Here is a 16,104-nt window from a genome sequence, read left to right as displayed (position 1 = left end):
GCAAAATACCCTAAACTCAGTTTGTGTTTCCAGGCTTAAAGATATCCTAGACGTGGCAGAGGATATGGCTATAGACATCCCACTCTTCTGGTTGTACCTGGCTGAGCTGATCACCCCCATGTTGCACGAGGGAGGTATCCCCATGGGACAGCTCTTCAAGTGAGTCCCAGGCCTCATTGGAGGCTTACACACATCTGAGACTGTGAAGCATGTTCTGCAATTAACACCAATATGTCAAATTAGTTTTCTAATGAGGGAAATATTTTGTGTCTGTCTGTGTGCAGGGAAATCTCCAAGCCTCTCATTCCTCTGGGTAAGGCCGGAGACCTGTTGGTCCATATCCTCATTCTACTCTGCAAAGGAATGGTGAGATTTCACCCTGTTAATTACTCACCCTATTAACCCTGACACACTGTCACAATATCATTCATTCATTACACTGGAATGCTGAATGATGTTAAACTAACCCACTAAAGGGTGTTGTTACATTGATGAATGCATCGGTCTGAATACGATCTTCCTCTCTTGCTCTTGCAGAACCATATAAAGGTGGGAGCCATGTGGAGGGAGGCAGGCCTTGGCTGGAAAGACTTCCTGCCTGAGGACGAAGATGTCAATAAGTTTGTGACAGAAAAGGTCAGAGCTCCACCTGCACCACTCATTTTCAGTCAAAGACGGCACAGCTTCCTATCTATCTGTTAATTTTAGGCATGTGCAAGACCAGCCAATACGTTTCCAACAGAATCATGTTATTGGACATGTCAAACATATCATGTTGTCCTCTGTCCTGTATCTTCATAGAATGTGGAGTTCACCCTGGGCGATGAGACTGAGACGGGCAAGAAGGAAGAGGTGAGCCCCACTGAAATGAGCAAACAGCTGGACAGACTAATCCAGGACAATGCCGACAACACCAGGATCTTCGACTGGATCGAGGTACGCTTAAATGTCCTAAAGAGGGTTTAAGACATTTGGTCTCAAATCTAGGTCAATGTTTAGTTCTGTTTGTGACCATCAGCTTTAAGGTTACAGCGTACTCGTGACTAACCAACGCTGAACGTTGTTCGTCTAGGTTAGGTCACTAAAAATACAATTACATTATCAGGAACTTCGGCAGTGCCTTGGAGTTTCTATTTCTTGCACTTCCAAGATTTTCTGACCAGCTGACACTTGATGCACTCATACACAGACCGTAAATCTATGACAGCACTCATACACAGACCATAAATCTATGACAGTGCAAACAACCAAGATGGCAGTTAATTAATTAATGGATACCAGTACCACACACTTTGGCAATTGTCTGTCGAAATCAGACAAATACATCAAACCATGTTGGGGATTGATATTCTAATAAACTGCAGAGATGTCAATGTCAAATCATGCTGACATCTTGCACAAATTTGGCATCATGCATCATCATAGATATGGCATAGAGACGACTGACGTCATAAATGACTGACGTCACAGGCTGGCCACATGACGTCTAAGATCAACATTCAAGCCACACTATTCCCATGTGGTTCGATTCTTGAGGGGCGCTAGACCCTCCTATGTCCAGCTTTGAGGGTCTGTGTGAACAAACATTGAGAATGAGATGATGTATGATGAGAGAGCGCCCCTCACTTCACACAGGTGTGATCTTTTTTTTGAACGCTATAGTTGCATTGTTAACCCTGCTTATCACCCGTCATCATCATGAATGTTAATCAGTGTGAGTTTGTGTGCAGGCCAACCTGGAGGAAGAGCAGACGTCCTCCAACACGTTTGTCAGAGCGTTGATGACCTCTATCTGCGTATCCGCCATGATCTGTGAGTACACTTCTCGCCATACATAGTCCAGCTCGGATGACAGTTTGCCTAGAATGTGCAGGATACCACAGTTTCAGCAAGCAGAGGATAGATAGATGGTTATTCTGCCAGATACAGGGCTGCCCAGATATGTTATGAACACCAAAGTGGTTTAGACTTCTTTATTTTTATAAAATATGATGAGTGATTTGCCATTATTTTATTTAAATAAAGAAGTTCTATCCTTGAAGATTATGTTCTGCTCTTAACGCAGTAGCCACTATCATTCGAATGAATACATTTTATTTCCGTGTTCGGACAATTTCATTCACTGGTTTATCTCTCCTCGGCCCTCTCCGAAACTACCTCCCCGCGAGTTATAAATAATAGAGACGGCACCGGAATTTCCCTCCCATCCACTTGCATTGAGTTGCTCACCCAGTGCATGAGGCGTTTTCACCTCTTGTTCCGGTTTGGAAAAGTGATGGATGGATGATGAGATATACTTTATTAATCCCCGAGGGGAAATTGAAGCGTTAAAACAGCATAATGTGACACATAAAAAACTAAAAATACTGGACAGACAGAAGAACACAAAACAGACACAAATGGACATAACCACACAAGACCAGGACCGCCAAGGACCATATGCCATTTGGGGGGAGGCAGTTCTTATGCATTCGCATTGTATAGTCTGATAGCAGTTGGCATGAAAGAGAGTCTGTATCGTACTTTGAGACTCACTGGTGTAGCAGTGTTTTCAGTGAGCACAATAGCAGCACCCAGACTCTTGTTTGACCAGAATGAGCCTTCATTAGTATCATCGGTAATACCTGTGAACTTTGTGAAGCAAGTAGGGAAGAGGCCCAAGTTCTTTACAAACCTGCGTGTGTGCATTGAGAGTATTTAATAATACATTTTGCAGCCAGAGTTGGCAATAACGTAAAACACCCTTATGATGCCTTGAGTTGGTAGTGGTGCTTGAGTGTTTGACATTGTCAGTTTTGGCACCACTCTTGTCCTTCAGGTGAGAATCCATACAAGGTGGACAGTGAGAAGATCAACCACAGAGCCAAGCTGCTGCAGAAATACCTGAAGGACGAACAGATGGAGTTGCAAGCTCTCTATGCCTTGCAGGCCCTCATGGTGGAGATGGAGCAGCCTGCCAGTGAGTGTCATTCATGTTTACCACCATGTGATGCACGCTAGACTAGTACCATTCATTAACCCCAAACCAGGACTCTCATTATGTCATATTAATATTACGTGAGCAAAGCAGACCCAAGACAGCCACAACTGTGTATGAAGGTATTATGAGCTTGTATATCTGCTTTTTATTTAGCTCAAATTGAAAATGACACAGCTGCTTTCCAGGGCCAAAAAATGTAGTGTATTAAATTTACTTTTAGGCTGGTACGTAAAACTTTCGATCTGGTCTCTCTTCTCACCTTCTCTTGTCGGCTCTTCTCTCTCTAGACCTTCTGCGGATGTTCTTTGACACCCTTTATGACGAGGACGTGATCAAAGAGGAGGCCTTCTACAAGTGGGAGTCCAGCAAGGACACTGCCGAGCAACAGGGCAAGGGTGTGGCCCTAAAGTCCGTCACCGCCTTCTTCACCTGGCTCCGCGAGGCAGAGGATGAGTCTGACAACAGCTAGGCCCCCCACTACTCCTGCCCCACCCCCTGGACTTCAAGAAAGCCTGGTGGGGTGTCAGACATTGATCATGTGGGAGTGCGATTGTTGAGTGGAAGATTCAGAAGACACTGAATCAGCAAAATCCTTCTGCATAAACAGAAAAATACAAAGCAAGAAAAAAAACCTTTCTTCAACTGGGAGAGATTGTATTACGGATCGAACATTCGATCGTACTATTTTGTTTTTTGTTTTTCTTTCAGTTTCTTCATATTATATTTTTCCTGTGCTGCCGAATGTGTTTTTGAACTCAATGAAATAAGTGCTTAAACTAAAAAAGAGAAGATTTGGAAGATGAAATACTGAGGTGTTGTGGCACCGTAGAGAGTAAGATGCTGAGTTCTTTCAGTGTTGCTTTTTTATCTCCATGTTTTAAAATGGCTTCTTCCGCAGTGACACTATGGGAGAAGTTTTGCTTAACCACAAAAAAAACAAAAAAAACAATCATGACAAAGTACAAACCCCAACAGGAGAACTTTAAAAAGCTGCTCACATCTCTATTTTTTGATGACATACTTGTGCACCACGTGGACAAGACGTGGTGACATCTGTTTGCGTATGTTTGGCGTATGATCTATATGACAAGCTTATGTAGATGGTTAGCTGTTTGTCTTCTCTTTTTTCTGGGTGTTGGATGATTGGAGTGTGCTTTTTTTATATAATATAAGAATTATGAATGAAACACAACGAAAGGAGGACACAACAGCTGTCTATGGACATTTCAGACAGTTTAAGGAACGGTTGTGGACTCCTTAAGGTTTGGACATGGACCTTTGGATGACCTTTAGGGGCGATGGACAATGACCTTTTGCTGCTGGGGGATGGGGTCACGATGCTCCCCCAAATGGCTACGCAACACCCCTACACCTTCCCTCTGATGTGTGTCTATTTTTACATGCTACCTGCACTTCAAAAAGACCTGTGGGCTGAAAGAGCGATGGGTCATCCTTCAAGAAAAAAAAAAGTTTGCTTAACTTTACTGCTAAGTAAAGCAATAAAGAGGGAAAAAAGGAAAAAGGTATTATTGATACGTGATACGTGTGAGATATATATATACATATATATCTCCCAGCGTGTGTATGTATGTCTATATATGTATAGCGTATATACATAGCATATATACATACATACATCCCAACTTGAGGGATTTGTGTATGTATGTGGGTGTGTATATATAGTATATCATGTATATGTGTGTATATATATATATATATATATACACACACACACACATACACACAAATCCCTCACGTTTAACAGTACAGATACTTTTCTGCTTCCATGAGTGGAAATGCATTTCAGGAGAGTTCTGTAAATATACTTTTTTTGTTTTTTAATATAAATGAAACATGCAAATGAAATGCCATGTAACCCGCTCTCCCCTTTGGAAACAAACAAGTGGCAGGCCCCCCACCCCACCCCTGTATTTATGTTTCTCTCCCCAGCTGGCAGAAGGTGCTTATAATTATCCACCCCAAGTCATTGATTACGATTTAATTGAAAGAAGAAAAAGAAAAGACAAAAAAAAAAAGTGTAAATACCTTTTTGCTTTACTTTATTAAAAAAGATATTTAATTAAAGAAAATTAATGCCTCTTTTCACATCTGAAACTGGAAGAGATAATAAAGAACATTGCAAATAAAAGGAAGAAAACGGCCACACTCGTCCTCTTTGTGAAGAATAAGATGCACCACAGGGCCAGGTTTCACGGTCATGTGTGCCCTGTGCGTTCTGGCCCTCTGTGCCCCCACTGTTCTGTTGGACCACACAATAGAGCTGAATGCCTCTACTGTACTTTAATTGTGAGCTGGAATGAGGAAATGGAGCTCGTTGTTTCCTTTCTCAACCAATCAAATAGCAATGCTGCCGCTGTGTGCTTTGTGTGTTAACCTTTTTGTCTGGCCAGTGCCGCAGACTGATTTAACTTCTAATCAGCACAGCCTTTCACCAAATGGGGGAGAATTAATTGGGGAAATTGCCTGATGTGCTGTAGGTTTACAATGAAGAGCATCTCGTTTAGCCGTTTGTCATAGTTTCAAAGTTGTTGCTTACATTAACCACTTTGAATCTGGCATTCCCATTTTAGCCATGTCATAGGTGAAAATGTTTAAATGTTCACAGAAATATAAAAAGAAAATAGAACTACAAGCTCAGCAGCAATTTAGATATTCATCTTAAGACAAGAAGTAGTAAAGCTCCCGTCTACCCAGTACAAGCATCAAATGGACTGTATTAGTATTACAGCACAGTTTCTTTTAAGGGAACGTCACAAATTAAACAACTTTTCTGGCCTTGACAGCCCATACATCCAAACAGAAAAGTCCTATCTGATTGCATTAATGATGTTAAACGACAAGTCACTTTGCCACTATTTTTCCATTAACTTTATGCATGCGCATACACTCTATTATTGGATAATCATGGTAACGGAGTAAACCCTTCAGCTGAGTAGGCTACTCAAGTTGTGCTTTCAGTGATGAATTTTCTCCTGCCGACAGCTGTACAGTAGTCTTCTGCCTGGGCTGCCTGTTGTATGAAACTTTGAAAGAAATGTTTGGAACAACTGTTGTGACCTGAGGTGGAAAGCCTGGTTATGCGAAGTTAGTTGTGACAGCACAGGGGTTGAAAGATTGAGGTTGTTGTCTGACTTATCTCTCAAGGAGAACTTCTCAGTACACCAGATACTTGAGTTCAGAATAGATGAGGGGGACATGGCTGTGAAAGCATGGTACAGGTCCAGGATGGCTCCACTTTGGTAAGGCTCAAGGTTTTGTGTTCCAGGACTCAGACTTGAGTGTCCAATAAGAGTCACCAGTTTGGGCGACAACCTGGTAAAGGTAAAGAAAAAAGAATCAGAGTCATTCTTTAGGATTTTGATGCAAACTACGTAACTGTTGATGAAACAAACTTTCAAATCAGAACATTATACAATTCTGTTGGGAGAACCGAAGCAGGTATTTAGATAATTTATCTGTAAAAATTAGGTATTTATCACCGTAATATGTTATATGTTATTCAGGTATATCTGTGCATCTGGTGTACTACAGATGCATAGTAGGTGTGCAGAAGATTCCATGCATGGACACGCATTGATGCTTCTGGTATTAGGGTTATAGGTTTGCGAATCCCTTGACTCCTTCAAAACCTCTCTCAAAGGGCACCTACGGACGGCTACAATTCGAAACTGGCCCCCGTAAAATCTGAACCACCCCCCCCCCCCCCCCACCACCCTTTTTTCGCCTCAGTGTATTTTTGTTGTTTTTGGCTAGAAGTGTATATTTGTACATCTCTAAATGTTCTGATGAATTGAAAATGGTGGACCCTATTTTAAACAAGTGTAATGCTTTATGGTGTCGTCCCACAGTTAACAGTTTTTGTATGGAGTTGTGGTTGAAATGTACTGTAATTCTGCAAACTGTTAATACATACTACAATCAACCAAACCCCTTTCCCATTTCCACTCTGGACCTCTTCAAGGCAGCACATTTGCTTCAGCTACCACAAAAACAGATTACATTTTGAAAGGAAGGTTTATATTATATTTTACACTAGTATTTTGGCGATGTAATGAGAGCATTATTTATTTCTCATGCTACAACTTTCCTCCCCTCACTTTAATGACTCCAGTTTCACACATCCACCCTCCTCCAAGCTGGTCACAATGCCTTCTACTATTGTGACACTAGGGGGAGTGAAGTGCTGCTAAAGAATATTCCAACTTTATTTTAGATTTTCTCCAACACTGAACAGATACCGATGTTTAACCATAACCACAGTGATTTCAGTCTATGAAACAACTTTCCACTACACTACATCATTTACATTAGGCATCTTCCTCTGAATAATCAAAACCACCATCTGCACTTACTTTGGTTCAGCTCAGCTGCTAGAGCCCAGGGCAGTGTGTGTGTGTGTGTGTGTGTGTGTGTGTGTGTGTGTGTGTGTGTGTGTGTGTGTGCGCGTGCGTGTGTGTCATCATCATTATCCTCATCCTAGCAAGATAATCTAGAAGCTCCAGTGCATTCTTCAGAACAGATGAAAGTTCAGAATCACGATGGTGCATTGGTACACCTACCTACACCTATACATTACTCCAATAACTCCATTCGCTACCCTGGCGTCGGTAGCGAACTCCTCAAACCCCCAACCTCCACCCGCCCCCTTCACAAACAAAACGAAACAAGTGACCACCCGTTGCCTGGCGACGTTCTAACTCTATGGTTCTAACCAATCAGGGTGCTACCCACCGGCCGGGGTATGGGAGTATTATCGCCGCGATTTTAGGGGCGTGGCAGGGCGGGTCTAAAGGCTCTGTGCTACCTGTCACAGGTCAATCAGCCTGTCAATCATCGCTTCTGCTCGGTACGCAGTCTACGTACGCACACGTGCAATCGTGGCTCATTAATCATCCTTCTTTTTCTTCTCAACTTTGAAGAGGTAAGGTCGGCGAAAAGACGAAGAGCACAATTTATTTATGTCAATGTATGTGTTATAATATGCGTGACTTGGTGTCGAAATACTTACTGTAGATACAAAACAGCAGGGTTTTAGTGCGGAGTTTGACTGTTTGGACGTGAATGTAAAGTTGTTTGATGTCATGATAGACAGGCCGCAGAATGTCGGCCGCCTGCAACACGACTTTTAATAAAAAATAAACCTGAATGTATACATGAGTGAGAACACAATGTTAAGTTAACATTATAATACCGGTAATGTGTAAGGCGAGGGGAGGAGCACACTTCGATGTTTAGAGGTTCCATGACCACGGCACGTTCAAAGTTTAAAAGTCGGAACCCGTCGTCATGATATGATGTGGATGGATTTAGGCCTAAATATTAAACACAAACCAACGTGGACTGGTAGCCCCTTTCGGGGCTCTCGGTAACGCCGTCCAAAATACAGAAAAGGTATAGGCGAGGGTCCCGAGAGGAGCTAACCAACGTGGTTTCGACGAACATGTTAGGTAGACCGCCGAGGCAGTGTTGCCAACTCTCCAGTAACGGAAGTAGCTAGTGGCTCCTCGAAAAGTCGCCAAAAGTCGCCAGGGGTGGGATATGCGCGCGCGTAGCGCGCGCCGCCCCTAGCGACTTTTTTGCGTCCCTAGCGACTTTTAGGCGCCCCTTAGTGCACTTAGTTTGTATCATCTCTTCATTTGATAACACATCGTTTAAACTCATTGTAATATTTAAAAAAAACATACCTCAATTTAACTAATGTTTAGAACGCTATTTTGTTCCGATCCATACAGGAATTAGAAGGTTAATACTTTATGCATCCGAGTGTGTATTTTATTTTTTACTAGCAGACTAAACTGAGCTGCCAGTGCTTCCTCCTTTCTTGCTCTGTCGAGCTCGAGGGGCGCGTTCGGAAATACCGCACCGGAGCGCACTCGCCTAGGCAGAGCAAGAAAGGAGGAAGCACTGGTAGACAGTCTGTGCAGTGTGCAGTGCACATAACCGAGCCGAGGAAGCCACTGAGCCTGCTGTGACCTGTGAGCCAGACCAGACGCGCCGACCACTTTTAGTTTTGCCAATTTCGCGGATTTGAGGCTGAGAAAAAAAAAAAAAAGATTTTATCTCTGGCGCATATCTGGCGCCTGTCAACACGATTTGTCCCCAATTCACCAGGGGAAAAAAGCTAGATTTCTCGCCAGAAGCTTTTCACTAATTCAGTCGCTAGGGGGGTCTGGAAAGAAGCTAAATATGACGACAAATCCGCTAAGTTGGCAACACTGCGCCGAGGCCGCCCCGGTAGGGTAATCATTGAGGCTGATTGAATGAGACAACGCACCACGTGTGGCGACTTTTACACGACATTTTCTTTTACCCTAGTAAAAAAAAAAGTCTTTAGTTTGGGTTATGTTCAATAAATACATGCTTCGAGGGTGACTGCGTCCAACTTTTTTGCATAGTATTTCGATAAAATGACACAGGACGTCCACAATGGAAACAAGCCATAGCCCAACGCTTTCTTGGTTTAATCTGTGTCCATGTTTACAGGGAACCAGCACCGGTGGTGCAGTCCCCAGCTAGGCTTCAAGCAGTGGTGGGTTTATGCATAGCTACACAGCAAAATCCTGACTGTTCTTTTAACTATGACTGAAAATGAACCCTTTGCTATAGCACTCATTTACAGTATATTGCCATATACTGTTTAAAGTAGTCATAAAAAAGAACATTGCTACCAGTGACTTGATGGTGTACCTTTATGTATGTAACTGGGCTCAACAGACAATATTGTTATCAGTTGAATTATGTTCATAAGGGTGACTGTGATGTATATGTATGTGTATTTTAGGGAGCTCCTGGAAAGGAGGAGGGGGATGACATGACAATGACAGAGGTATATGTTATGGGAAATGTGATTCCTTAAATTTGTTCTCCACCACTGGTACTGGGCCTGATAATAATTGCATGATGTCTGAATCGGCTCAATTGCTTTGGTAGTTGAATGTCTTAGACTTTGCTCTGACTTTATGGTAAATGCAAGATGGGGGGGGGGGTTCCCACATTTCAAAACCATTGAACTACTGTCTCAATGGGCAAGTTAATTGCGTTGGACGCTTGCGCATGAATAAAAATTACAGTTCTGTTAGGGTTCGTTAACTAAAGTTTCACAGTGCAGATATGTCAAATAACACATAGTTAATAACTTAAGCACAACAATAAACATCCAGCATTAGATGTCATTTACCAAATTGAGGTTGCCTGTGTTTTATACAGGTCGTGGAGGAAGAGGAAGAGGCAGAGGAGGACGAGGAGGAGGATTTAGGAGCGACTCGGGTAAGAACACATTTGGGCTGCATACAAATCTGTGGTATACTATCGATATTACTGCGCATGATAAGTAAAGACAGTTGCCAAGGGATGCCCGCTGGCCAAGTGGCCCAGGCTCATGCTACATGGGCTCTGGCCTGCCAGGGCGTCATGTGTTCGAGTCCCGTTCATGACGACCTTTGCTGCGTGTGTCTCCCCATCTCTCTCCCTCTTTACTATCCATCTACACTTGATACTGCCAAAGGCAGAAAACTCTTCATGCACGCATGAATGCAAAAGAGAAAGGTGTATTTCAGAATTAATCAAGTAAACGTAAATTGAATGTGCAAGCCTGTCAAAACAGCTCTGCTTTCACCATACAGTAACATTAACTAATTGTACCGGTAGTTTTACTCAAACCATTAAACCCTTATACCCTTGTAATGTATGAATGAATCAAGATTACATTATTCTGGAATTCTATTTTCAAGTCTCATGAAGCCCTACCATACTGTACATGTGTCGGTGACATTTTCACAACACATTGATAGCTTAAATATAGCTAAACCTTTGCCCTTGAAATCAGTGGTTCTTATGTCACCCCTCCCACCTCTCAAACGTCCCGCTCCAAAAGAGCCACAACCAAAAATAGACATTGAAAATTGAAAGGAAATATAAAGCAAGGAAGAAGTTAAGTATACACAGTAAAATAATATGTATCGGGTTCTTACAGCTTATGACGGTAATATTTGTACTTGATAGGAGGCAGCAGAGGAGGTCGAGGTGATGGAGATGATGGAGGATCTACAGAAGGTAACTAAGGAGAGAGGTGGATTAAACTAGATGAACTGGGCCACTGGATTGTCCATAAATGATTTGCTATTGAACTGATTGTATTCTTTTTTTCTTCCCAGGGTTTGGAGGTGGAGGAAGAGGAGGCAGAGGTGGCTTCCGTCAAGGTATACTTTTATTAAAAATCCAACTTAAGTTCTCTGGTAATGTTAGTAAATATTGGTATAAAGTTTGTTAAAGTCAGCTCTATCTGGAAAATTCCACAACAAGCTTGTAGAATCCCAACATGTCAAAATTGACTGTGGAAAAAAGACAGTCCTGAAGTGTCTTGCATTATTCATGGTGTATTGCACCACCGACTCGAGACAGACTGACAAATGCTTCTGATGTCCCACCTGCGCCACTTCAATTCACAATTGCAACATAAATTTGCTCCTGTCCTGTATTGAAATCAGTTGAAGCCTATAGCTTGCTTCTTGCGGCGCCGCGCGGCGGACGCAGCCGGTGTGTGGTGGGCTTAAAACACCAATGATGCCATAGTAGTATATTAATGAACACATTTTTCTCATCTGACCTGTGTAGGACATGTGTGCGTCCTGTTGTGGTGTATGGTGGAATCGCAACTGGACACCAAATCAGAGACATCTGCAGGGGATGCAACGTGTTGTGCGGGACTCCAGGAAGGCTGTTGGATATGATTCAAAGAGGAAAGGTAAAGGAAGCCTTCAATTCAGTAATGGTGGTTGCAACTATCAATTATTTTCTTAGCGATTACTATATTGATTGTTAAAAAAATAATAATTATTGCCCATACCCGAGGCGGGGGTTGGCGATAGGGCCTTTCTGTGTGGAGTTTGCATGTTCTCCCCGTGTCCCCTAGGGTAGATACCCTCACAAAAACATGCCGTAATCCTGGTCTCTAAAACTACCTCCCCCTGGCCAGCCGGGGCGCCTGATGGAGGGGACAGGAACTGGTCGGAATAACGTGTCTGTAGAGACCTTTTGTCCTTGTGGTGGTTGACTGAGAGTACCTTTTTCTAACTGACTGGCTTTGTGCAGCAAACTTAACCAAAAAAGGGAAATGAGGAATGTCCAGGCGAAGAGTTAAAGTTGAACTCAAAAGGTTTATTTGATCCAAGTTGAAAACAAAAATAAAGATACTTTTAGCATATAAACTGTAACTTAGAATAGAAGGAGGTGTAGAACAAAAACCAGACGTAAAAAACTGTGAACCTCCAATCAACAACACCTGGCCCTCTGATGGCCAGGTAATTTATGTCCTCTCTGCCATGTCTGTAGGGGGTGACAAAGCACACTAACAGGAATGTTAGACATGGCATGATGGCACATACATGATGTGATGGCCTATAGTAGATCGGCTCCTATAGTGTCCCTTCCACGCGCTAAGTCTGGTGAAAAGAAGCAGCTTGGACTCCTCATGCACAGAAGGAGGCATGAGGTCAGTCCGCTGCCCCCCCCAGGTTGGCAGAGGAAGTATAGCGCCCAGGATTACATTAGATAATTGGCACTGGGTGAAAAAGAAAACTGGGTTACAAAATCGTGGGATAAAAATGTAAGTAAAAAAAATAATAATAATAATAATTTGAAGCATTTTGTTTATTGCGAACGCAGTGAGCACTTACTATGAGACCTAGCAGATCATGTCTGTCTGTCTGTGTGTGTGTCTGTCTGTCTGTCTGTGTGTCTGTCCCGCTATCCAAATATGGAGTGTGTTGCATCAGCAATCACTCAGCTCCATATATGGGCACAAAAGGGGCCAGGTCCACTCAGCTCCATATATGGGCACAAAAGGGGCCAGGTCCACTCAGCTCCATATATGGGCAAAAAAGGGGCACCATATAAGGAGTCCCCAAAGCAGCTATACGTCCAAAGCCCAAATATGTACGAGCTGCGTTCGCTTCCCGCGTTTGCGCGTCTTACTCGTATATATATACTTTATTAAATGCATGAATCGATTACCGGTAACCCCATAAGTGTTATTTTACATTTATATTAACAAAGTTTAAAGTTTTTTGTCGATAATTACATAACCAAAATAGGGACTAATTGATTATTTTATAAATTATAGATAATCATTCATAATCAATTAAATCGATTCATTGGATTAACCCATTCTGGGTGGGAACCCCTTTTGGTGTTTAAAGCATTATGTTATACTTTTAGCTATTGACAAATAGCAGATCTACAAGCTCATAGCGCGGTGCCGCGCTACGAGCTTGTAGGTCTGCTATTTTTTTTTAATCGTGGCACAATTTTGGAATATATATTACATTTTTCAATCAAATATTTGCTTCTGGGGGGTCCCTGGAACAACATATTTTCACATTGGGTTTGGAGGCCTATTACATATCATTTTTGGGGTCCTTGACATGAAATAGGTCCACTCAGCTCCATATATGGGCACAAAAGGGGCCAGGTCCACTCAGCTCCATATATGGGCAAAAAAGGGGCACCATATAAGGAGTCCCCAAAGCAGCTATACGTCCAAAGCCCAAATATTTACGAGCTGCGTTCGCTTCCCGCGTTTGCGCGTCTTACTCGTGTATATATATACTTTATTAAATGCATGAATCGATTACCGGTAACCCCATAAGTGTTATTTTACATTTATATTAACAAAGTTTAAAGTTTTTTGTTGATAATTACATAACCAAAATAGGGACTAATTGATTATTTTATAAATTATAGATAATCATTCATAATCAATTAAATCGATTCATTGGATTAACCCATTCTGGGTGGGAACCCCTTTTGGTGTTTAAAGCATTATGTTATACTTTTAGCTATTGACAAATAGCAGATCTACAAGCTCATAGCGCGGTGCCGCGCTACGAGCTTGTAGGTCTGCTATTTTTTTTAAATCGTGGCACAATTTTGGAATATATATTACATTTTTCAATCAAATATTTGCTTCTGGGGGGTCCCTGGAACAACATATTTTCACATTGGGTTTGGAGGCCTATTACATATCATTTTTGGGGTCCTTGACATGAAATAGTTTAAAGAAAAAAATATAGAAAAAAAGTTGTCATATGTACAAAAACACTGTTTCAGTGAAAAAGATGTCATAGCTGCAGTGTGCTGTCCCCCCTAATAAGGGTCCATTTGGTTAAACGCCATAGCTGCATGGGGACCACCTGGAAGTAACCACCCTCAAGGACCACTGCATGGTGGACTGGCTTAGCTAATTAGCTACTTAGGCCTACCATTAAAGGAGTTGATGGAATTGCGTGTAATTTCACTTTGATGTAGCCGCAAATAGTTAATTAGATCAGTGGTTCCCAAACTTTTTCATACCAAGGACCCCCAAATTGACACTAATTAGCCAGCGGACCCCCAATTGAAAAGATATGCCAGGGACCCCCATATGAATATTTTGACGGCTCTCTATAGTGATTCTCAACCCGTCTAATTTCAAGGACCCCCCAGTTTGACATGCATTAGTTTGCATTAGTTACTTTAGTGTGCGTGTGTGGCGCTGTGTGTGTGGGGCTGTGTGTGTTTGGTTGTGTGTGTGTGTGTGGCTGTTTGGCTATGTTGTGAGCTTGTAGATCTGCTATTTGTATACATTTCATACAAATCGCCCCCCCCTGGGTCCACAGTTGATATAGCTTAATGTGCAACATTTGGATTGGAGACGTGCGCATGCGTGCGCCCACACACGCGCACGAACACACTCGCAATTTTAAATAATGGGATGAATCAAGAGTTGCAATAACCTGCTTGTATTAAACGACGTAGAACATGTTATGAGCTACTTTCTGTCAAGACATTCTCTGCAGGTGATTCTTTTTTTAAGTGTTGGTGTTTGGAAGCACTTGTTGAAGTCAGTGAACGGCCCTGCATACCACCTGTTTCGCATTTGCACATAATACAGGAGACAGCAGCACGACTAGCCCTGGTCCAGGGCTTACAGCGAGTCTCTCTCTGACGCCCTGTGGAAGTCCCTTCCGCAGCCCTCTGGTGATATTCTCACTCCCGTGCGCAGGTTTTCAAATCCCAGCAAATAAACAAAACGACATAACTACTCACCGAAACAAAGCCTGCTAGACCTTGGTAAAAGTCTATTCTCGTAGCTGGGAAGCGTCTCAGGTCCCCAGTTTCTCTCTAAAATGCACATTTTAATAACGCAATCTACCCTGAATTCACCGGGCAGAGTAATTTCTTCTACTATGGCATTTCCGGGTTTTGCCTGCGCCGATCTGGTTGGATTCATTTTATTTAATGATTAAAATAGTGCATTTTACATGATTTTAGAGAGAAACTGGGGACCTGAGACGCTTCCCAGCTACAAGAATAGACCAAGGTCTAGCAGGCTTTGTTTCTGTGAGTAGTTACGTCGTTTTGTTTATTTGCTGGGATTTGAAAACCCGCGCACGGGAGTGAGAATATCACCAGAGGGCTGCGGAAGGGACTTCCACAGGGCGTCAGAGAGAGACTCGCTGTAAGCCCTGGACCAGGGCTACAGCACGACCTGTTAATAAAAACCTACAGCTGCAATGATGTTGAGTTCAACGTCGTTTAATACAAGCAGATCACAAAAGCAATGAGTATGAGTGGGGAGTCAATGGAGGGTATTGCAACTCTAGATTCATCACATTATTTAAACAAATGTGATTAATCGTTGCAAATTGCAATTTGAGTTGCAAATTGCGGCCAACACACCCCCCTGAGTCACACTGCATGAAAAGAGGAGTTAACGTGCAATTATGGGCACTGTATTTAGCAGGCATATACAGTTAATATACGGTAATATACAGGTGTGATGGTACAATTCGGGAGTTTACCGGAGTTTGTCGGAAAGTTTAACGGGAGGATGGCTTTTACAGTACAGTACAGTACAGTACCGTACCGTACCACTCACTTCAGACGGGTCTGATTCTTTTTTTTTTATTCATTTCGGAATTAATTGGGCCTTTGAAATATAGTGGAATCAGTTTGGAAATTCCTTCATGATTAAGAGTAATTTAGCCACAATTTGCAACACTTAACAATACCATGCGATGACTGTAGAGTTGCAATGCCCTCCATTGACATCCCATTGGTCCAAA

At 42.4% G+C, this 16,104-nt stretch overlaps 1 protein-coding gene across 8 annotated transcripts in view; it reads left to right on the top strand.

Moving 5' to 3' along the window:
- The window catches only part of LOC308321656 (eukaryotic translation initiation factor 4 gamma 1-like), a 58,146-nt gene extending 53,004 nt beyond the window's left edge, over nt 1–5,142 (top strand). For all 8 annotated transcript variants that reach the window (XM_080772676.1, XM_080772675.1, XM_080772674.1 and 5 more), the window contains 7 exons: nt 34–159; nt 285–366; nt 538–636; nt 802–936; nt 1,731–1,812; nt 2,819–2,959; nt 3,268–5,142. In XM_080772676.1, the coding sequence (XP_080628802.1) occupies nt 34–159; nt 285–366; nt 538–636; nt 802–936; nt 1,731–1,812; nt 2,819–2,959; nt 3,268–3,449 (847 nt within the window). In that variant the 3' untranslated portion in view covers nt 3,450–5,142. The remainder of the gene's footprint in view (nt 1–33; nt 160–284; nt 367–537; nt 637–801; nt 937–1,730; nt 1,813–2,818; nt 2,960–3,267) is intronic.
- The last annotated feature ends 10,962 nt before the right edge of the window (nt 5,143–16,104 follow it).

The sequence above is a fragment of the Protomyctophum bolini genome (genome assembly GCF_963924005.1).
Source record: "Protomyctophum bolini genome assembly, chromosome: 9".
NCBI lineage: Eukaryota > Metazoa > Chordata > Actinopteri > Myctophiformes > Myctophidae > Protomyctophum > Protomyctophum bolini.
The sequence above is the reverse complement of the archived record's forward strand: the minus strand, read 5'-3'. Positions and strand labels throughout refer to the sequence as shown.